This window comes from Delphinus delphis, chromosome 15, assembly GCF_949987515.2.
Source record: "Delphinus delphis chromosome 15, mDelDel1.2, whole genome shotgun sequence".
Classification (NCBI taxonomy): Eukaryota; Metazoa; Chordata; class Mammalia; order Artiodactyla; family Delphinidae; genus Delphinus; species Delphinus delphis.
In genome coordinates this window covers 1859708-1882540 of record NC_082697.1, presented here as the reverse complement: position 1 = coordinate 1882540, position 22833 = coordinate 1859708, and the positions used below count along the sequence as shown (strand labels likewise).

General features: G+C 51.1%; 1 protein-coding gene across 1 annotated transcript in view; it reads left to right on the top strand.

Moving 5' to 3' along the window:
- Nucleotides 1-296: 296 nt before the first annotated feature.
- CDH4 (cadherin 4) overlaps nucleotides 297-22833 on the top strand; it is a 154507-nt gene continuing 131970 nt past the window's right edge. The window contains exons 1-2 of the mRNA XM_060033317.1: nucleotides 297-515; nucleotides 14191-14196. Of these exons, the coding sequence (XP_059889300.1) occupies nucleotides 342-515; nucleotides 14191-14196 (180 nt within the window). The 5' untranslated portion in view covers nucleotides 297-341. The remainder of the gene's footprint in view (nucleotides 516-14190; nucleotides 14197-22833) is intronic.

The following is a 22833-nucleotide window of genomic DNA, read 5'->3' as shown; positions in this document are numbered from 1 at the left end:
TTGATAGTGACGGGGAGACGCGTTTGCAGAAGTGAGAACAGCTGTGTTTCAGAGCGAATGAACGTGCATTCATTGCTTGGGGTCGATGTTCCTTTTCCTAAGGCCTCAGCTAATTCCCTACGGGGTAGAGATAAAACCCAGTACCTGAAGGTCGAAAAGTCAATTAAATCACCGCTTTCTCGAAGCTCATTAGAGACCAAGGACCCGCTGCTGGAAATAAGCTGTGAGTGGGCGCCTGCCCGCCAGGCTGGTCCCCAGCGCCCTGACCTTCTCCCCCTCCTCTTGCAGTCAAGTTCAGCAGCTGCCTGGGGACCAAGGGGACACACTATGAGACCGACAGCATGGACTTCAAAGTCGGGGCTGACGGGACGGTCTTCGCCACCCGGGAGCTGCAGATCCCTTCCGAGCAGGTGGCCTTCACCGTGACCGCGTGGGACCGCCAGACGGCCGAGCGCTGGGATGCCGCGGTACGGCTGCTGGTGGCCCAGACCTCACCCACGCGGTCCGGACACAAGGTAAGGTGTGACTACATGCGGGGGGGCGGGGAGGCTGGGTAGGGGTCCTTCCTCCTTCAGGTCACCGAGCAGAACCTCTGCAGAGGCTGACACTTGAGTGGGCGGCGTGGGCCGGGAGGGGGACCCCTGACCTCCCACCTTCCCAGACAGGGCTGCCCACAGGCTCCACCCCCGCCGAGTGTAGTGCACAGCTGTCAGCACCCTTTTTCGGACAAGGGCCCCACAGCCCCGCTTCTCACCGCGCACCTCTCCTGCCTGAGGCTTGTAGCCCACCAGCCCCAGAGGCTCCCAAGACCCAGAGGGACAAGAAGTAAGACAGAGGCCACGTGGCTGGCCTTGCGAGGTGGCCAGAGTAGCTGGCGTGAGACTGATTCAGAGAGAGGGAAATGGGGAGGGGGAGGAGGGGGAGGGGGGAGGAGGGGGAGGGGGAGGGAGGGGGAGGGATGGCACCCTTCACGTAGACACACACCAGCCACTGTCACCGGCCTCCGCAGCCCTCCCTCCAGCTTCACCTCTGACTCGGTTGCGTGGCCCTGTTGACCGGACAGGAGGGGTGAATTCACTTCCCCTGGTCCTGAAAGGCCTCTCAGCCCCACAGGCCCCAGGAATCCAGGACCAGACCCCTCAGCCCCCAGAAATCCCCACATTAGGTTTCCCGTGCCTGAGGGGGACCAGGTCTGCTTACCTCTGCCCGTCCCGTGTTTCGGCAGCTGCGTTGGCCTCCGCGTGAGGGCTCCCCGGTCAGCAGAGAAGTTGCTGCCCAGCTGACCTGCATGACGGGTCCAGCTACACACGTCCACCTACATGAAGGGTGGACCCGTGGGGAGGGAGACACACTTACAGTCAACAGGAGGCCTCAGGTCATCAGTGTTATGATGTGTGTGCGGTTCACCAGCAAAAGAAACACACCGGTTAAAGCAGGACAGGCCATCGGGGACAGCGTTTGTGGGTATTCCCTCGGAAAAGGGTTCGAGGGAAGTAGAGGGTTAGACCAAGTTGACCAGATCCCTTTCTGCAAATTTGCCCAGAACCTCACAGGACTAAAGGGCTCAGTGAACCTCAGTGGGAGACAGTCTGCAAGTTTCCCCAAACCTGTTTGACCAAGGAACCTTCTTAATGGGACATCTTACAAGGCAGGTGTTCCGAGGAACCCACTTTGGTAAACAGGGGCTGTGTTTCATGTGTCTTGTTAAACAACATAGAGGTGGTTTTGGTGAGAAAAGGGAAAGTGGTGACTCGGTGGATAGGCTTATCTTGGTGGTGAGTGACCCCGTCGGGAAGGACGTCCTGAGCGCCCTCGCGGGTGTGCTGAACCAGGTGTTGAAACGCGCTTCTAACGGGCGCCCCCCAGATCGTGAGCCCCACCTTGGGGACGTTGAAAACCCTGAGACAGATGGATGTGGTTTTCCATTCCTTCCCGAATGGCCATGACAAATCACACCCTGGTGAGAGGGCAGCGTGGCCCACGCAGGGGCCCCTCCCTGTCGGCAGCCAGGCCAGGGACAGCAGTGGGAAGGCTTACATCCCTGACTGTGATGCAAAAACTGCGCCTTGTGGGCAAGGAGTAGGGCTCCCTAACGCCCGTGGATGGCCTCAGATAAAAGGCATTAATTAAAAATATAGGGACTTCCCTGGCGGTCCAGTGCTTGAGACTTTGCCTTTCAACGCAGGGGGTGTGGGTTTGATCCCTGGTTGGGGAGCTAGGATCCCACATGCCTCGCGGCCAAGAGACCAAGACATAATACAGAAGCAATACTGTAACAAATTCAGTAAAGACTCTGAGGATGGTCCACATCAAAAAAAAATCTTTAAAAAAGTAAAAAGAAGATAAAAATAATGACACCTTTTGTCAGGCATGTTAATGAAGCATTTCTGATGCAGTTAATCCCCGAATCCTCCAGAAAGCGTGACTGCAGTTAGTCCTTAGGACACGTGCACCTCCAACGCCACAGCAGGCAGGCCCGAGAAGCACCCGATCTGCAGATCCCACATCCCAGGCCCAGAGCATCCTTGGGGCTGACTTTGTGGGGTTACACCCTGAGCACGTGAAACATGACCCTGTAGGTGGTGGGCAGAGTCTCTGCAGCCCACCTGACCCAGTCCTTCCCTGTTTATTTCATGTCCCCTTCGTTGCTGATGGCTCTCTGCTTCCTCCTTCTTCAAATCCAAAGAGCCCTGCCCTGACTTTCTAGGACCCCACCTAGACGCTGCCCTAAGTGCGTCCACATTGATCCTCACAACATCTCCAGAGGTGGGCGCTGCCACTGTCCCCACTTTACAGGTGGGGAAACAGAATCATGTGACTGCAACCTCTTTGCTGCATGGGAGAACCGATGTTCTGGAAAGGAGTGCAAAAACGACTTTCTAGGGACAGCTGAGCCCGGCATTGTAATGGAGCCTGGCTGGCCTGGATTGTCAGTTTGAATCAAGGCTTCCCCAGCTTACTGGCTGGCGTCCTAGGACAAGCATACAACCTCTCTGAGGTTTACTGCTCTCGAAAATGGGACAGCTGTGATACCTACATCCTATCCAAGGGTTGTTGAGAGGATTATGTGAGATTATGTGAGGTCAGGCAGGGTGCAGGCTCTGTGAGAGCCCTGTCCCCAAAGAGGCAAAACAGAGTTGCTCTTACTGCTGTCGTTGGCATGGTCCCAGCCCTCTGCGTCACGTGCTCATCATGGCCACGGGGCCCTCACCAGGGTGGTGCCAGGGGGACAGGGAGGAGGGTCTGTGTGGGACACCGGGTCACTCAGTTGATGTGCCCTTACAGAGACCAGTGCCCACCTTTGAATAATGTCACTCTGTGTAAATGGGTTAAGGTGATGCCAGATTGCTGGTGTCCTTGGTCGCCTGCCAGAAGCAAACGTAACTCTTCTCCAGTGGAAGGTATCATATACCAGACCTCAGATTACATCTCCTTTTATATACAATGTCCAGCACTCAACTGAAAATGACTGGAGGGACAAAACAAGGTAAATAAAAATCAAGAGGAGGAGCAGCTGATAATCAAAAACCCACAGGGCTCCAGGTAATAGAGTTATCAGACACAGATTTTATCATAATTATGCTCACTGTCTTTGAGCACATTAAATGCAAGATTTTGACAGAGGATTGGAAGATTCAAGAAGAATTAATTGGGCAGTTTAGGACTGAAAAATATAACAAACAAAATTAAGAGCTCAATGGACAGATTTATCTGCAGATTAGACACAGCTGAAGAGAAGATTAATGAAGCAAAAAACATCAGAAGAAATATTCAGGCCAAAGTGTAAGGAGATATCCAGAGAGAAAACACAAAGGAAAGAGTAAGAGGTATTGGGAAAATGGTAAGAAGTTCTAACATGAGTATGTTTGGAATATGAGGGGGAGAGATAAAATGGAGCAAAAGTAATATATGAAAAAATATCAGCAGAAAATATTCCAAAACTGGCAACAGACATCCAGGCATAGATTCAAAAAGTCCTGTGAACTGTAAACAGGATAAATATAAAGAAAACTGCACGTAGACACTTGCTTAGTCCATTCAATAGGCTATAGCAAAATACCATGGACTGGGGGGCTTACACACAATAGAAATTCATTTCTCACTCTTCTGGAGGCTGGAGGTCTGAATCAGAGTGGCACAGGGTCAAGTTCCCATGAGGGCCCTCTTCCAGATTGCTGCCTTCAGACTTATATCCTCACATGGCAGAGAGCAAAGACAGGAGGCCAGCTCACTCACAACTCCTGTAAGGACACTAATCCTGTTACGGAGACTCCATCCTGATGACCTCCCTTAATCCTAATCACCCCCGAAAGGCCTCACCTCCTAATATCATCCCATTGGGAGATAGGGTTTCAACAAAAGAATTTTGGGAGGACACAGTCCACACTAGGCATTTTAAGGTAAAATAGTTGAAAGCAAAAGTCAAGGAGAAAATCTTGGAAGCAAATAGAAAAGACAGAGCTTCTTTGAAAGAGGAATAATTCGATGTAAAACTGACTTCTCAACAGGAACTATGGAGGTTAGAAGACAATGGAATGGTATTTTTTAAAGTGCTAAAGAAAATAGAATTCTATTATTCAGTAAAATGTCCTTCACGGAGTAAAGGTGAATAAAGACATTTTTAAACAAATAAAAACTGAAAGAATCTGTCACAAGTTGTGTTCTTCAGGCAAAAATAAGATGATTTGAAGTAGAAAACCAAGAATGAGAAGATTAAGTAGATGGGAAAATACCAGTGTATAATTACAGGGTGATGTTTTGTGGGATGTAAAGAAGATGACTCAAATTCATGACAAGAATGGCATAGATTTTGAGAAAGGATAAATGGAGTCAAAGGGATCTAGGATGCTTGTGTTGTCCTGGAAGACGATGGAAATATCAAACTAATATTATACTTGGATGAGACACGTCATTAAGAGCCATAGTGTTGGATGCCTTACTTCAAGGTGCATATGAAACACTGACCACGACTGACCATAGTCTAGGTCCCAAAGTAAATCTTAACTTCAGGAGTTACCTAAAGTCTACATAGTGTCTAAATGAGCACTAAATTGATAAAAATGTATCTATTAGAAAAACAGATATTTATTTCTCTTGGAATTTTCATATAATTCTAACACTACCGTATATGAAGATCTTATGCTATAGCTGGATAATTTAGTATTAGTAACACAGCACTGGGCAGGGGACAGCTAAATTCTCCCTCCATTCTAGATGTATTTCTTGTTTATTGTCACCTTTTTAGTCTTCATATTTAGGCAGTATTTTTTAAAACACCCTTAAATAACATAATTTGTCATTTTCCCCGGTAATCAATGTGAATTTTCAAATAAACATGCTTCTTAAACAATAAAAAATAGTCATAGGGTTAAGTTCTAACATAATAGATGGAAAATAGAATAATAAAACTTATCAATCCAAAAAAATGCAAGGAAAGAAAAGTGAAATTATAGAATAGGTGAGATATTTGTCTTTGAGTAGGATGGTAGATTTACAAATATATTATTAATTATAATAATTGAAAATAGATTCATTCATAATTAAAAGAAAATTGACAGGTTATATTTTTAAAAATCCAACTATATGCAGCTTACAAAAGGTACATCTAAAAAGTATAAGGATAAAAAACAAATACCGTATGCTAACACATATATGGAATCTTAAAAAAAAAAATGGTCATGAAGAACCTAGGGACAGGATGGGAATAAAGACGCAGACCTACTAGAGAATGGACTTGAGGACACAGGGAGGGGGAAGGGTAAGCTGGGACAAAGTGAGAGAGTGGCGTGGACATATATACACTACCAAATGTAAAACCGATAGCTCGTGGGAAGCAGCTGCATAGCACAGAGAGATCAGCTCTGTGCTCTGTGACCGCCTGGAGGGGTGGGAGGGAGGGAGACACAAGAGGGAAGAGCTATGGGGATATATGTCTATGTATAGCTGATTCACTTTGTTATAAAGCAGAAACTAACACACCATTGTAAAGCAGTTATACTCCAATAAAGATGTTGAAAAAAGAAAGTATAAGGATAGAGAAAGTTGAAAGTAAAAGCATAGGGAGGGAAATACCATGCAAATGCTAATGAAAAGGAAGTTGGTGACGAGGGCTCTGTTACTATAAGAATCAAATTTGTGTGCGCTTGTCATATGACTTCAAAATATTTGAGCAAAAATTGATAGAACTAAAAGGAGAAATAAATAAGTATACAATCAATGGTAAATTTTAACAGCTATCTCTGAGTAAGTAACAGAACAAGCAGACAAAATATCAGAAAGGAAATAGAAGATTTGGAGCACAGAGTTAAGAAGTCTGACCTTAGTGAGATGTACATAAAACACAGAAACCGACCGCTGCTAAATACAGATTCTTTTCAAGTGTACTCAGAACTTTTACCAAATTTAGCCATAGGCTGAGCCTTCAAGCAAAATTCAACACGCTTCCAAAGTTTAGAATCAAACATAGTTTGTGTTCTTACCTCAGAGCAATTAAGCTAGAAATCGATAACAAAGAAAATAACTGAAAAATCCCCATAGATTTGGAAGTTAAGTAAGTGCCTTCTTATTAACCCTCGGGTAGAAAAGAAATCACGTGGAAATGAGGGAATATTCTGAACTGAGTAATAAAACTAGCTGGATGTAGCTGAAGCCACACCAGATAGAAACGCGTAGCCTTACATACGTACGTTAGAAGATGAAAAGGCCGAAAATCAGTGATGTTACCGTTCATCTCAAGAGATTATAAAAAGAACAGGAAATGAAACACTTTGTGTTTCCACACAAAGGAGAAGATAATGAAACAGAAAATAATAGAATCAACAAAGACAAAAGTTGGTTCTCTACTGAACTGTAGACTCAGTAAGAAAAAAAACCTGCAAATAATCTCTATCTGGAATGGAAAGAGGACATCGTGACCAATCGCACAGACATTAGAAAGGTCATTTGCGGGCATTATGTACAATTTATACCAATATATTTGAAAATATACGTGAAATGGATAACATTCTAGAATATAAAATTTACCAAAACTAACATGAAAGGAAAATCTGAACTGTTTTATTATTATGAACAAAATTTTAATTCAAGTTTTTATCACAAAAAAATACCCGCACCAGGATGGCTCCACTGGTAAGTTGTAACCAAGCTGTAAGGAGTTAAAACTCATCTTACAAGAGGGGTCACTTCCCCAACCAAATGGGCACCATGCTGAAACCAGCAAGAACCTTGCCCAAAGCCAGCACGAACCTTGAAAGAACAGCGAGAGAAAGGGTCATTACGTGCCAGTCCACTCATAAGTGGATGGGAAAAAGCCAAAGCAAAATATGAACACACTCAAATTCAGCCATGTTCACGTGGGATATATCATGGCCGCATTCGTCTGTTCCAAGAAGGCGAGATTTGCTTTAACACTTAAAAGTTACTCCAAGTAGGTCAACACAGAATAAAGAGTAAACATCACATGATCATCTGAATACTGACTGTTCAATTGAACTTCATTCAGGATGAAAATATTCAACAAGTTAGGAAAAGAAGAGACCATTCTGAATCTCACAAAGCGTGTCCACAGCAAACATTCAGTCTACAGTCGGAATATTCGAAGCCTTCCTTGACATCAGAAATAGGACAAGGACACTCTTACATTACACGCCAGAGCTTCAAGCCAGTGAGGTGAGGCAAGAAAAAGAAATAGGAATAAATAGAACTAGCGTTATGTGTAGCTTATATAATTGTGAATGGAGAAAATCCGAAATAATCTGTAGATAAGTAACTGGAATTAATGAATGATGTTAGTTTAGCAAAGGCGCTGGATATAAAGCAATTGCACCTCTACGGACCAGGAGTAAATAGTTAGAAAATAAAATCTGAACCAGATACCAATTACAATAGCATGAAAAATTATAGTTAGGGCTTCCCTGGTGGCGCAGTGGTTGAGAGTCCGCCTGGCGATGCAGGGGACGCGGGTTCGTGCCTTGGTCCGGGAAGATCCCACATGCCGCGGAGTGGCTGGGCCCGTGAGCCATGGCCGCTGGGCCTGCGCGTCCGGAGCCTGTGCTCCGCAACGGGAGAGGCCACAGCAGTGAGAGGCCTGTGTACCGCAAAAAAAAAAAAAAATTATAAACCTAACAAAAAATTTTCAAGACCCTTACATATCACTGAGAACATTTAAAGAAGATCTTTAAAAATAGAGGGATGTGCCCTGCTCATAACATAAGAGACTCAAAGTTGTGAGGGTGTCAGTTCTACCCAAAGGTTTCCATAGATTCAACACAATCCCAACAAAAATCCCAGCATGTTTTTTCTTTGCTTGTCTATAGAAGGGTTAAGAGCTGACTTTAAATTTTTAAATAGAAATACAAGGGGCCAAGAATAACCTAGAAGCACACAAAGATGCGAGGACCTGGTGTTTCAGACATCAAGACTACAAGTAAAGCACACCGCTACTGGCACGTGGGGCCCAACGTGGGCCGCCCTGTGCACTGCAGGGTGTTCAGCAGCATCCCCGACCCCCACCCGCTAGATGCCAGCAGCGCCCCAGCAACCCCGCTTGCACCCAAAGCTGTCTCCAGTCATTGCCAAATGCTCCCCAGGGGCAAAACCGCCCCATCGGAGAACCACTGAACTACAGTAATTAAATGGTGTCGTTTGAGAGCAAAACAAATGGAACAGAATAGCAAGCCCAGAAAAAACACTTAATGTTTTAAAAAATCGTCTTCATGGAGGTTTAACTTTTATTCACCACAGTCCACCCACTTCACATACACGACTGGATGAACCTTGTCAGATGCACACGGCGCCGACACTTGATTTGAGTGGCACCAGATGGCAAAGGCCAGAAAGCTTCAGCCCACAGGTCGCGTCTGACCTGCCACCTGCCTTTGGATGGCCTGAAAGCTAAGAATGGTTTCTGTGTTTTTAAGTGGTTGCATAAGTGCCCGTATTAATATCCGCGACTTTGCTTCTCGGCTACAAAGCCTCAAATATTTAACTCTCTGACCCTTTAACAAAAAGCCTGCTAGGCCCTGCTTAGAATAGCGGGTAAGGACTATCTCTTCAATACGTGATGCTGGGCCAGTCGGGTACCCTTAAGGGGAAAACGTGAAGTGACCCTGTACCACACTCCACACCCCAGATCAGTTCCAGGTGGGCTGTCAATCTGCGTGTTCAAGACAAACCAAATGGAAGAGACTATAGGGAGTGATGTGTGGGGAAAGCTTCCTTATACACAACCCAGGAAGCACGGGGTATCCAGGGCAGGTCGATGATTGGACCTGGTTACAAATAAGAATGTACTCATCAGAGCACATACTTAAGAAAGTGAAAAGGTAAGCCAGAGCTGGAGAGAGGATATTTGTGACCCTTAATGTCTGACAAAGGAGGCACGTCCAGAATATATAAAGAGAGCCTCAAATCACTACAGAAAGACAGATAACCTAATGATAGAAGAAAAAAGAACACAGGCTGTCCCCCAAAGACAAGAGCCCGTGTGTGGATCAGTGTGAGGACCTGTCAGCCTCAGCAGGGCAATGCAGATTAAAGGCGAAAATCCACCAGGATGGCTAACCTTAGAAAGACTGGAAGTACCAAATGTTGGTGAGAAGGTGCAGAACCTGGAGTTACCATGTGCTCTCCGTGGGCGTGCACAATGGTGCGGCCTCTCTAGCAACAACGGGCGTTTTCACTGGAAGCTGAACATACGTTTGCCTGGTTGAAAGGAAAACCATTCCTCTTCTCACACTTCTGACACCAAAGGGATAGGTTTTCCACCCCAGCCAGTTCTCTGACTTTCCGTGGACACCAACTGGGTGCTCTCTAATTTCATTCAGTTCTGACACTCGCAGCCCGGAGTCAGCGCAGACCCCGCATGCTCAGGGTTCAGTCCCAAAAGCCCACCCCGCTTCGGGCATCAGTTACAAGTGGTGGGTCTCCAGGTTACTCGCTTCCGCCCGGCTCGGTTCCCACGACCCCCACCTCAGTTCAATAATTTGCTACGATGGGTTACGGAACTCGGGGCAACACTCACTTACTATCCCTGGTTTACCATGAAGGATATTATAAAGGAACCAGAGGAGCATCAGATGAAGAGTTACTTAGGGCGAAGTCTGGAAGGATGTCAAGTGCAGGCGCTTCTATCCCTGTGGCGATGGGGTGCACCACCCTCCTGGCACGTGGACGTGTTCACCAACCTCGAAGCTCTCCACACCCCAGAGTTTAGGGGTTGTTATGGAGGTTTCGTCACATAGGCATGATCGATTAACTCGACCTCCAGCCCCTCCCCTCTCCCCAGAGGATAGGGTGTGGGTCTGAGAGCTCCAAGCTTCTAATCATGGCTTTAGGCTTTCTGGTGGCCAGCCCCCTCCAGGAGCCCACCCAGAGTCACCTCACCAGAACAAAAGATGCTCTCTTGCCCAAGAAATTCCTAGGGACCTAGGAGCTCTGGGTAAAATACTTCTGTCAGCCCATCACTGCAGAGATTGGTTTTGAGAGCTCTGTGTCAGGAATAGAGGGCAAAGACCAAATGTGTATTTTTTATTGTGCTGCTGGTTTTAGGTACAAGCCCAACGGAAGTGTGTACACATTCGTACCATCAGCTCTGCACCAGACTTTGATAAACCTGAAAAGAACCCAAACGCTCATCCTCATTACGTTGGATAAGTACCTGGTGGTGAATTCATACAGTGAATTTCTATATAGCAGCACAAATGAACAAAGCAGCAGGATGGGTAAATCTCCCAGACACGTATCGAGGGAAAGAGGGCGGGCACCCAGGCAGGAAAGTGCAGACTGTGAGCTCAGACGTGGACAGCTCAGAGTGCGTGCACAGCCACGCAGGGGACCGCTGTGGGAGGCGAGAGGAGGTGGCCCTGGTGGGGGCCTGAGGGACGTGAGGGGTCCTGGGGGCAGGTGTTCATTCTGTGATCATTAGTGTGTCTGTTCACTGACGTTTCAAGCACTTTCCTGCATGTTGTTTATAATTCACAATTTTCAAACATTTTTTAATGCATGCAGAGGGCTTCCTGGCTGGGTTTGGAAAGCTGGGGTGTTCAACGAGAACGTCGCCAGCGGGAGTTCTGTTAGCAGAAGTTTCTAGAAACACAAGGGCCTCCTTCAGAGGAGCCATTTGCAGTGTTAAAAGTCCCGAGAAGCTCTTAGCAAAAGGAGCCTTGAAGCAAACCCCTGGAGGAGGGTGCACGGGGACCCCCTAATTTCCCGGTTCCATAAATTCCACCTCTCCCGTGTCGAGGTCCTGTCAAGCGCAGTCTCCCTTGTCCGTTATTCCAGCGACTGTGGAGCCAGCAAAACTGACAGCTTTCCAGTTAGGTGAACCATAAAAATTTGGCAACTTCTCCCCTTTTCCTTTCCTTTCTTAGCAACAATTTAAAGGCGGTCTTTTTGTGGGTAATACGAGCAGGGCTGGAATCTGGAAGAACTTTTTTGTGTGCAGTCTTGCAGGAAAGCTGATAGCAATTCAATTAGAAAATTTAATTAAGTCACGTATTTCCCACGGGAGTGCTGAATCGCCCCCGAGGAATCCGCGCAATATTCCAGCCCAACAGTAAATACTGAAGATAAAGTTCCTCGCGCCGTTGTCATCTGACTGGCGGCGGTAGCGCTTGGAATTGTCGATGGGACCTGTGGGTATAGTTTGCAAGAAAGAAACTGTTGTTTATGAAACTAATATTGGGTCTTAGAGTATGTCAGCATCTATGAAAGATAAACTCAGCTGAGCGTTACCCAGCAGCCGGACCAGGCCCAGACACTGAAGCGCCTTCTTTCCTTGGGGTCTTGGCCTCCACGGGTGGATGGGCTGAACTTTGCCCCCCAGAGTTCCTGTGTTGAAGTCCAAACCCACAGAACCTCAGAATGGGACTGGGTTTTCAGATGTGGTTAGTTCAGGTGAGGTCCCTAGGGCAGACGGACCCTAATCCAACATGACAAGTGAACTTATTAAGAGGGGAATTTGGGCGCAGACACGCTCACGGACAGAACTCCGTGTGCAGATGAAGACAGGGATCGAGGTGCTGCTTCTATGAGCCGAGGAACCCGGAAGACTGCCGGCAGCCACCAGAATCTAGGAGAGGGGCTGGGCCAGATCTGCTTGGCCCTCGGGAGGGACAGCCCCGCCACGCCTGCGCCTTGGCCTGTGGCCTCCAGAACTGAGACATGAACGTCCACTGTGGAAGCGCCCCAGTCTGTGGTGCTTTGATTCGGTGACACCAGGACACTCAGTCACCAGGGGTGTGGCCAGTGCCTTCCAGCTGAGGTGGACGCCCAACCCTGGGGCTGTGCCGACAGACCCAAGGCAGCCTCCCAAAGGTGGGATGTGAGTCCGGAGCCGGGCATCCAACCCAGTGTTCCTGATGCCTCAAGTCCTCTCCTCGCCTCTGCTTGGGTCTCCAGGACCGGCAAGGACAAGTCTTGCCAAGATTCTTTAAGCCCCTGGGGTCCATCACCCCCATCCCCACAGTCTGCCCCCTGCGAGTGGGCAGAGCCCATCTTGGTATCATGGATGCCCAGGTGGGTTACAAGACAATGGAATGGAGAGGGCCTGGTTGAGAAGCAATTCCTGCAACCCCCTGGAGGTGCAGCCCCTAAGGAAAGTCTGGCCCATGAGCGACCCTGCATCCCACCATCACCCGCTTTCCATGAGCGCCAGAGGGCTAGTGCCCGCGCCTGAACCCCTACACTGCCAACTCGGAGTTTTAACCAAAGGGGGCGCGTGGGGCTTTCCACGCCAGGCGTCACCTTGGGAAGGCACCTGAAGGTCATTAGGTGGAGCTGAGTGACAGAGTGCACACCTTCAGAAAGTAGCAAGACGGTCCTTTTATGCTTTTCCAAAAGACGGCCTCAATGTGACTGAGAAACAGCAACTCCCAGAAAACAGACAACAGTGTGGTCAGTGAGCTTGCAGACAGCCGTCTACGCGCCTTTTTTCCCCCGGAGGGTGGCAGCTGCGTTAGTGAGTGATGATGAGCTTCTCGCTCCTGCAAGTTCAGACGGTGCTGCCGACGCGGGCCTGCTTCAGGCACGGGCTTGACTGCCTGGGGGACGGCAGGAGAAACAGGTGTTTCCTTCTCCACGGCAGAGACCGTACAACTGCCGGGAAGGAGGCTGGTCCCTGTCCAGAGTCTGTGGTCATGACCACAGCCCGGCGGCCCGCCCCGGTGACAGACGATCAATAGTAGATCTCAGCGGATGCGCAGAGCTCCCCAGAAGACTGCAGCGTTTAACTCTGCCAGCGTGAAGGCGTGAGTGATTTCTAATTGCTGGAAGGTGCGTTTTCTGCAGTTGTGGAGAGCCGCCCTGGGGTCCGCAGGTGGAGGAGGTCCAGCTCGGGCTGTGTTTCAGGCTGCAGATGGCCTTGAGCGAGTGTCAGGGTCAACCTTTCATTTTGCAGAGGAAAGGTGCCCAGGGTCCCACAGCCCAGGGAGAAAAGCATCACGGTCATTGGTCACTTTCCCTGGCCTGTCCCAGGGGGCGGGGTTGGGGGGGGGTGTTGCAGCCTGGGCACCGTCTCACGGAGATTTGAGGGGGACAAGGGAATGAAGATGACGGGTGGCTCACTGACTCCCACGGCTGTGGGGAGCAAAGGGCACGAGAAAGAGGGGCCACTGCCAGGCAGGGAAGCCTCGGACACGCAGGCCAGGGGAGAGGAATGGACCGCGCGATCCTGCCCTGTCTCGTTCCTGTGGGCCAAGGAGCGAGAGCCCGAGGGGGCAAGTGAGCGGCGGGCGTGCTCGAAGGACTCTGAGCCCCGTGAGTCAGAAAGATCCCAAGTCGCTCCCTTGGTCACTGGGTGAGTGAAGACGGTTTGCATGTCCCCGCCGGACACTTCATAATGTTCTGAGATGCAAACGGCATCACCGGGAATGGTCCCACGAGGGCGGCGACAGGCCTGACCACTGAGCAGCAGCCACGGGCTGGACTAAGGTGGGGTGGCTGGCGGGGGGCTGGGCCGGGAGAGGGTAGAGGCTGCGCTGTGTCCTGGGGATCTGGAGGGTGACATCTGAGTCGAGACCCGAGATGAGAGAAGCCATCATTCCCACAGAGGGAGCATCGCAAGTGGGGGGAGGTGGCCGGGCAGGTCGCTGGCCAGGCGGCCCTTGGTCAGGCTCTGAGTCTATTTTAGGGTGTGTCAGGACCCCAGGGAGGGCTGAAAGCGGGGCAGGAGGGGGGCTCCTTCTGCTGCAGCCCCGGGTCGGCCAGCACAGCGCTCAGCCTGCTTCCTGCTTGTCTCTGCAGGGCTGGTTTGCTAAGTGGCGTGGAGGCCCCCAGGGGCCAGCCCAGCTCCGTCTCCCACCCCGTGGGGTCCATCACCCCTCACCGCTGTGCTCTGGCCACTGTCCCCTCCCTGCCCTGGGAGGTCCCGCCACCCAGTACCCCTGCCTGGATCCTAGAATCTCCCCTCTCTCAGCTTCTCCTTTTCCTGAAACAAAACAAAAGCCTCAGAGGGCACGAGGCCATGCCCACCCCACCAGATCCACCACTTTGCCCCCATGTCCCTATGGGGGTGATGTCGCGTCACTTCTGCAGGACCTGTCCCGCCCCCCCAGCAGCGCTCTCCTGCAGCAAAGCAAGCACTGTGATGTGAGTACAAAAAGGAGAGGAGAGAGACCCTCCCTCACTGCCTGTCACACGCTAACCTTCCTCCTGACCAAAGCCTTCGAGGATCACCCACAGCAACAAAACTGACCATTTTTCCCACTAATTGACACCAATATGAGTGATGCCACTCGGTCCCACTGCAAACAGCTCCAGGAAAAAGTCATACATTCTGGTCTAACTTGCTAGTTTAATTTTTTTTTTTTTACTGTGATTGTATTTTTTTTCTGTAAACTACAGAGTAATTTCATTTACTTTGTTCCTAGCAAAACATAATTTTCTGGATTCTCCAGACCCAGTTACCAGCCAGGGTACTCGCAGGAGATGCCTGGAGACAGCTTCGCTTGTGTCAGCGGGAGGAGTGGGGGGCAGGCGGAACCGCTCGGGCGCTGGGGGTCCTTGCCGTGTGGGGGGTGGGGGGGCGAGGATGGCCGAGCAGCCTGGCCGGGCTCGTGGAGGTGACACACACACACACACACACCACACACACACACACACACGGTGGGGCAGACTTGTCTGAACATTCGGGCATCCCCCCAACTTCCTTACCGTGGCCCGTAAAGCAGACATGTCCTCCCCTGTGCTCCCATCCATTACACCTGCATCCTGCCCGCTCCCTGGGCTGCACGGATGGGCGCATTGTCTTGTGTCTTCATTTCTGGGTGGACACAAGGCTGAAGAGGGCAAGGGGTGTGCTCTGAGCGTCTGTTAAAAGAAGTGTAGCTTTGACACTACTGAAGTACGTGAAGCCTTCCCTCGGGATGATGGTGACGGATGCAAGTTGCCTAAAGAGCTGCGTCTCAGCTGTTCCCCCCGGGCTGCTCCCACCCTGAGTCCCTGGCCCATCTGCCTAGGACACGGGGGCACTGGGCGCCAGGGTCGCAAAGCACAGGCAGCATCTCCCCTCCATGTCAGGGCGCCCCCGTCCAAGCCGAGGAGCAGGGCAGGGCCGAGGGAGTAGCCTGAGTTCCGAACCCAGCCCCATGAGCCTGGGCCAGTCCCCAGACCTCTGCCCAGGTGTGAGCGAGCACCGTGCCAGCCCCTGCCTTCCTGGGCTGTCACGGGCGTGAGTGAGCAGGCGGGAGGGGGCTGGGTTCGGAACTCCCTGCCCCCTGCCCCGCACACAGCAAGCAGCGTGTACAGGAGTGTTTGCTTAAGACTGTCCTTCCAAATATAGATGCACAAGAAATAATCATGCTATTTCATTCAGGAAAACTTTCTTTGTATGATTTCTACGGGAATTTTCAAAACAATCTCCCCTTCTTAGACGAGATCGCAAGTAAGAAATACCGTAGTGCTTTACGGGGCATAGATACGGCATTTTTCTTCCCTATAGGGTCGTGGATGTAAAAAAAAAATCCACTAAGTGCCTTTTCAGAACCAAACTCATGCAAATGTTTGTTTAGAATGGCTCCCATGCTCTGTTTGTTACAGAACGGAGATATCTTTCTGTTGTTTTATTTTGTGTTTGTTAAATACCATTTTATTCTGTCGGTCCTTAGCTACCATGGAAACCAGGCAGAAGGCTGCAGACAGAACCCTAGTTAAATGTTTTAAATATACATGCTTGCAGGCAAACAAAAAGTACCATTTTTCAAATGTATATTGAAAGGGAAGCGAAGGGAGAGAAATGGACAATCTGTATAGATTTTGGTGCCTCTTTTTTTTTTTATGAAATCTAATTATCCTTAGTGAAAATCAGTACTGGGTTTGACATTTGGGAGAGTTGAGGAGTGGAAGGATGCTATTTCCCTTATTGAAGCATGTTTAACCCAAAGCTCTAAGGAAGCAATGAAAACAGGAAGGCTGGGGAATCAGAGACAGGGGAGAGGGTCGTAAACAACACTGACATTTGGGGAATGAGTCTCGTCTACCCTTGTTCCAGCATAAGCAGTGTTAGTGTACAATGCAGACGTGGCCTGTCATTCCCCAAGTGTTCCATTTTGAGCACAGACCCATGAAATTCGTAACCCAGGGGCCCCAGGCCCTACATTGGTCGTGTTTCCGTGGCTGGGACGAGCCACCTCCTTCCCCAACATCGGGGCCACCGAGAGGGTCAGGTGAGACTCTGTGAGTGGGTCTCGGTCACTCTGCATGGAAGAAGGTGCAGGAGCCTACAGGGCTGGATGCTGGACGCTGGTTGAAAGGAAAGGGGTCCCGGGTGGATGCCCCGGTGTTGCTTCGTGCGGGGAGACACGCGGGCTGGTTGACCTTCGTGGCGAAAGAGAAGCAGCCCGGCCTCATCAGGGCTCCATCCTGAGGGCCTCCCCTGCCTGCATCTCGCGGGAAGCTCAGTGCAGGTGCAGGTCCCAGACCCCTGTCCCTGAGCTGCGCACCCACTGCCCAGAGAGGGGCTGGACGCACTGCTCCTCGGCACATGGCCCAGTCTGGAGACCAGAGAGCAGGGAAGAACAGGGAAGTTAAAAACCACAATTCCCTCCAGCCTGCCCATCCCCTGCCTCCGCATTCAGGGTCCACGCGCTGCCAGTCAGGGAAAGAAGATCACACAGGGCACCTTCCCGAGAAGGCACTGCCCTGGGTAAGGAAAGCCCATGATTCCATCGCAGGGGGGGCCAGAAAGCTGACACCAGGCCCCTTGATGGAGAAGGTGTCCTCGTGGACGCTGGCGGTCAGCTCGCCTGGTTGGCACATCCCACGGGGAGCTAACTTGAAAGTGTCCCCATAAATGTAGCTTTTGTTGAATTGGTGGACTTGTGTTCATGCTATTTTCTCAAAAGTGGGGGGAGTTTACAGTGCTGAGGCAGGGCGGCATGGGACCCAACAGCTGTGTGGGAGGGCCCATGGGGGGTCAGGCTGTCATCTGTGACCCCATCTTCGAAGGTCAGGGCTGCCAGGCGCTCCTTAGAAACGCACTGGGATCTGGGACTGTTGAAGCCGTTTTCATATCCACGTCACCTCTTGAGGGCAGTGGCTTCTGCTGAGCCATCTTCTGGAGAACAGTGGAGCTCGTCGCACTCTGCAGAAGTGGCCGGGCGTCCGTGGGGTTCTGTGTGTGGGGTGAGGATAGGGGTGTGTCCAGGGCTTGGGCCAGAGGGTGGCTTTGGTGGTGGTGAGTGCAGGGCGCATGCGCAGGACCATGCTTTTGCTCCCGGCTCTTCAGAAGTGGCAGTTGGGTTTTGGGACTCTTTGTATCTTGTTCAGACTTGCCCCAACTGCGCCGTGGGTGCAGTTCTTTTCAGTCCCTTATAGTCTCTTTGTATCTGTTGCTCAAGGAGACGTCTATCCAGGTGCAAGCCCTGCAGCAGAGGGTCCCGGGTCCCAGGTCCCTGCCTGTCTCGCAGTGGGACCCGTCACCTACACTCCCGTCACCAGGAGAGGTGAGCAGTACATATCGCTTATTCGCTGCTAAGCAGCTGTCACCCTCCTCAAACCATGATGGCTGGGAAGGGACTTGCTGCCTTGAAGACAGTCTGCGTTGTTTATATTCCCTGCCCAGCGCCGCTTCTGAGTGTTTCGTGAGTCACCTATTTGCTTATACTTGGCTCTTCATAAGTCTGTGTTCCTACCAGGCGAGTGGTTGGGTGATAGAAAAAGATGACAGATTGTAACTTCCTGCATGTAGATTGGAGGAGGTGCATATGACTGTCGTCCTCCCCTGACACTTTCCTCTCTCTTTTTTTTTCCTTTTTGAAAAAAAGAAAAAAAAAAGAGGCGATAATTTAAAACCTGCCCCAGGTAGGTTTTACATTATTCATCTTTCACTTGTGAACGATGATGGAAAGGAAGTGACCCAGCTTCTTCCTAATGTCGGGGAGTCCCTGAAGACCTCACCTAGAAGCCACACTTGATTACTCTCATAGTCAGACACACAGAGCGACGCTCCTTACAAGGAGAGCAGGCCCCGGGCAGGCACAGGGCTGCTGGGAGCTTAAGAAAATAAGATAATATGCCCGGTGAGGAGATAAAAAACAAAAGCCACCTTGGGAAGGCGGGTGTGCGGGTCACTGCTGGGCTCCAGGTTTGGGCTGGTGCCAGGAGAAGGTGGAAAATGATGACTTTGCGGGAGGGTGGCAGTCACGCAGCTTGCCTGTGAATCCGGGGCCTCGGCCTTCCCGTGAGAGTGGAAGATGGTCCTTGTCTCCATTCCTCCCCTTTTCTCTTGAGTTCACTGAGCTGTGTTCCTGAGCATGGGGGTTTTGTCACTTTGTCCCTGGAGAGAAGATGCCTATGCCTGAGGCTGTTCCTGAAAACCTGCCGAGAGAGAAGCGCGAAGCCCAGAGACGAGGTGACCTAGAAGGGTCTTAGACCCCCGTCCTGGCCTCCCCAGACCCCCACATGCTCTAGACAGAGCAGGTGTGCACACCCCTCGAGGGGGACCAGCCCAAGCAACCGCACAGGCACGGGGTGGCGTTTCGTCTTTGCAAAGTGCGAGTCCGCTGGGGCAGTGACTCCGTAGCTCACCTGTATCACTCAGGAGCGAGACCACGGAACCCCCCCAGGTTGTGACGTGAAGAAGCTACGCTCCAGAAAGTACCCCAGCCTCCTGCCCACGCCCCAGCTGCCCCCAAAGCGCAGAGCTTGTCCAGCTCCGGGGCGGGAAACGGAGGCCCAGAGGCAGGATAAGACTCATCCCGGGCCCCAGGCCTGGCGCTAGGAGCCCAGCCTGGGGAGGCTCCTCCCCTAGTAAGTCACCATTTCAGAGCATCGTCAGCGGAACGATCCGCTGCTAAGCCCGATGGATGAAGGCTCAGTGGGAGAGGCCATCTGAGATGAGAAATGCTTTGTAAATAACAGCTGATAAGGAGCAGACGGATTTAGGGCCTCACAAATGAGCGCCTGGCCTCTGCGTGATCTGTACCTGGGAGCCACGGCCCCTGCCCTTCCTCTGCCCCTTTTGGGAAAGGCCCGCTGCAGGCGGAACAGGGCAGACGCGTGTCCTGGGCGGTCCTGGCCCCTCAAGATGCCCCTGTAAAAGCCCGCCTGCCACCCCTTCCTGGGATCAGGGCTCCGAGGGGTCCCCAGGGGCCGCCACCCCCGCTGCACACCGTGCCCCGCTCAGCCGCTGCTTGTCGAGCACCAGCTCCTCCCTGGGGTGGGCCGGGCTGAGTCCCATCAGAGGACCAGGCGATCCCTCAGCGCTCGCCATCCTGCGAACCTGCAGGGAGCAGCTTGCTGGCTCCAAGGCCAGCGCGGCCGTCAGGACCCCCTCCGACCCCCACCAGTTACAAGACCTCTGACTTGGGCTGAACTGTGTGTAAGGAACAGCCTGTTGGGGCCGGGCTGTTGGTTCTGAGAAAATTGTGACGCGTTACATACACAGAGAAACAACACACACACACACATGTGTACACACGTGCATGTGTATATGAGACATAGCACAGAGGCACGTGCACATGTGTGCGTGCACGTGTCTGTATGTGCCTGGCCTGTGCATACATGCGTGTGCCTACGTAGGTGAACGTGCACACGTGTATCAGGAGCATAGAGGCCACATTCACGTTATCACCCAACACCCGCCATCATTGGCTCAGAAACACGGGTGACCAGGGCGCAGTGGGGAAATCGGCAGCTGTCGTCTGTTCGGAAACACCTTCGAGAGCGGCCAGAAACATGATTTACCATTAGTATGATTACGCGTCGGGGTTTGCGTGCCGCACTCTGAACGGCCCGACGTCCGCGCGGGTCCCGAAGCGCGTGCGCGCCTCATCAGGTGACGGGTCATTGTCGTCATCGGCGTTCCTCCCCCGGAGAAGTGGGTGTGTCTTCCCAGCTGAAGCTAGTGCAGGTCTGGCATTGATCTTCGCCAGATTTTGTTATTACACTTGTCTCACAGCTTTAAAATAGTAGCAAATATGTGCAATTTATTTAAACAACACTAGGGAAATTAACGCCATGCAAGCTCAGCCTAAGCAAATGAAGACAAAGCAGGTTTTTAAAAGGAGAACGGCTCGATGAAAACCTTGACAATTCCGAGTCTAGAATGAAGAGGCTCGGTGAGCTTCTGCAGGTGCCCAAGCATCAGCGGGCGAGGCAGACCTGCATTCTCTGTGCCGCACGTGGGAGACATGGCGGAGCCGGGACGGCCAGGCTCCACCTCCCAGAGGCCGTGCTTGTGGCCGGGACCCCTGCCCCAGCACCCCACACACGCACGCAGACGCGCTCAGAGCAAACACCAAGCGGGTCCCCTCTGCTGAGGCAAGTGCCTGTGCCGGGTGACCCTCGTTTCCTGTGAGGCCGGGAGCCCCCGCAAGGTCATGCGTCTGTGGAGCGTGGCAGTCCCCTGGAGGGCTCACTGAGCACACGCGGCAGGCGTCAGCGCAGAGGTGGGGAGTCCAGGTGGGAATCTCACACTTGGCATTTCTAACCTGGAAGCTGACGCCGCGGGAACTCAGAAATGCCTCTGCTGGTCCGAGGTTTTTCACTGACGTCCTTGGGCCTCTCCGATGGGAATGTCCATGTCTGCCCAGCCCACTGCACACTGACATGAGGACCCGTAGAGGGGATGGGGCCCCATGAAGAAACCCCAGAAGTGAGGGGGGCACACAGATCCTGCCTCTGCCTAAAGAGCTTTGTGACCTTCAGAAGTTACTTGGCCTCTCTGAGCCGCCCAGTCGCCTCCCTGGTAGAGGGGGGATGACCTTCCTGTAGCCTTGGCAGCAGGGAAGATGCAGGCAGAGACGGTTCAGAACGCTCAGTGCCCACAAGGCGTTGGCTGCCCCTGACACGTGGAGAGCAGTTGTCTGCATCCTGGCTGCAAGGGGGCAGGGTGTGGCCAGGACCATCCTGAACACTGTTCTGTGATGCTCATCAAGGAGTCTAGAGATGACCCCACCCCTGTCATCGTGAGAGATGCAGGGTTGGTCACAAGGCAGCATCTGTTAGTTTGACTTGAATAGGTGTTGAGAGAATGTCATGTTTCCATAGAAATCAAGGCCACTGGGGATGCACACACCTCGCGTGGATTCTTCTCATGAAGGATGGGAAGCGACCTAGGGAAGCCTTTCGGTTTTTAATTGCTGCAGACTCTTAAGTGCAGGAGCTCAACACGAAAGACAGCAGGACCCCTGGTGGGGAAAGTCCCAGAGGGAGGTCTCTGGCGTGTGGCTTGTCCAGATGGGTTTTTCCATTGATGTAGCATCAGGTTTTGGCGTTCAGGACTGATCTGTTTTTTTGGTTTTTTTAATTAGTTTTGTCGACGTGTGTCTAACTTATTCTATGCAGCTTTTTTGCAAGAGGGAGTGGGGAAGGTTCAACGGGCAATGGCAAGACCAACAGGTTCTCACTGGGTGGGAGCTCAGCTGGAGGGTGGGGACCCCGCCGTGATTGGAGAGGGGCCACCGCCTAGGGCCTCCAGCCAGCTCTGTCCTCTCTGGCTTGGGCTGTCCTGGTCCAGGGTCTGTCTCTGCCACGTGAGCTCTCATATGCTCCTGGCTCTGAGACTCGAGTGAAATGAACATCAACCATGAGAACGGTGCGGAGGCGACCACACGGGGCACCTTGAAAATAAACATGGAGGCGATATAGGTGCAGATGTCTTGTGTATACGTGAGTCCTGTTAGCTCTTCTAATTATACAATTTCATGTACATTATAACATTCAGAAATACAGAAAGGTAAAAGGAATAAATTAAAATAAAAACTCACTGGTGACCAGAGAAAACCAGAGTTTACATTTCTATGTATTCCCTTCCAATCTTTTTTCTATCCTTTTAAAAAACATGGGGACTTATGCTGCCTGTATACTTTGGTGCCATTTCTCCACTTCCTATCAGTGTATGGAATTTCTTCATATCTTCAAAGAGTAACTTCTTTTTTTCTTAATACATCTTTATGGAGTATAATTGCTTCACAATGCTGTGTTAGTTTCCGCTGTACAACAAAGTAAATCAGCCATATGCATACATATATCCCCATATCCCCTCCCTCCTGAGCCTCCCTCCCACCTTCCCTATCCCACCTCTCTAGGCCGTCGCAAAGCACCGAGCTGCTCTTGTGCTATGCGGCTGCTTCCCAGTAGCTATTTTACAGTTGGTAGTGGATATGTGTGATGCTACTCTCGCTTCGCCCCAGCTTCCCCTTGCCCTGCCCCGTGTCCTCAAGTCCATTCTCTATGTCTTCATCTTTATTCCTGCCCTGCCACTAGGTTCATCAGTACCTTTTTTTTTTTTTTTTAGATTCCATATAGATGCGTTAGCATACGGTATTTATTTTTCTCTTTCTGACTTACAAAGAATAACTTCTAATGACACGCAGTATCCCAAAATATGGACGT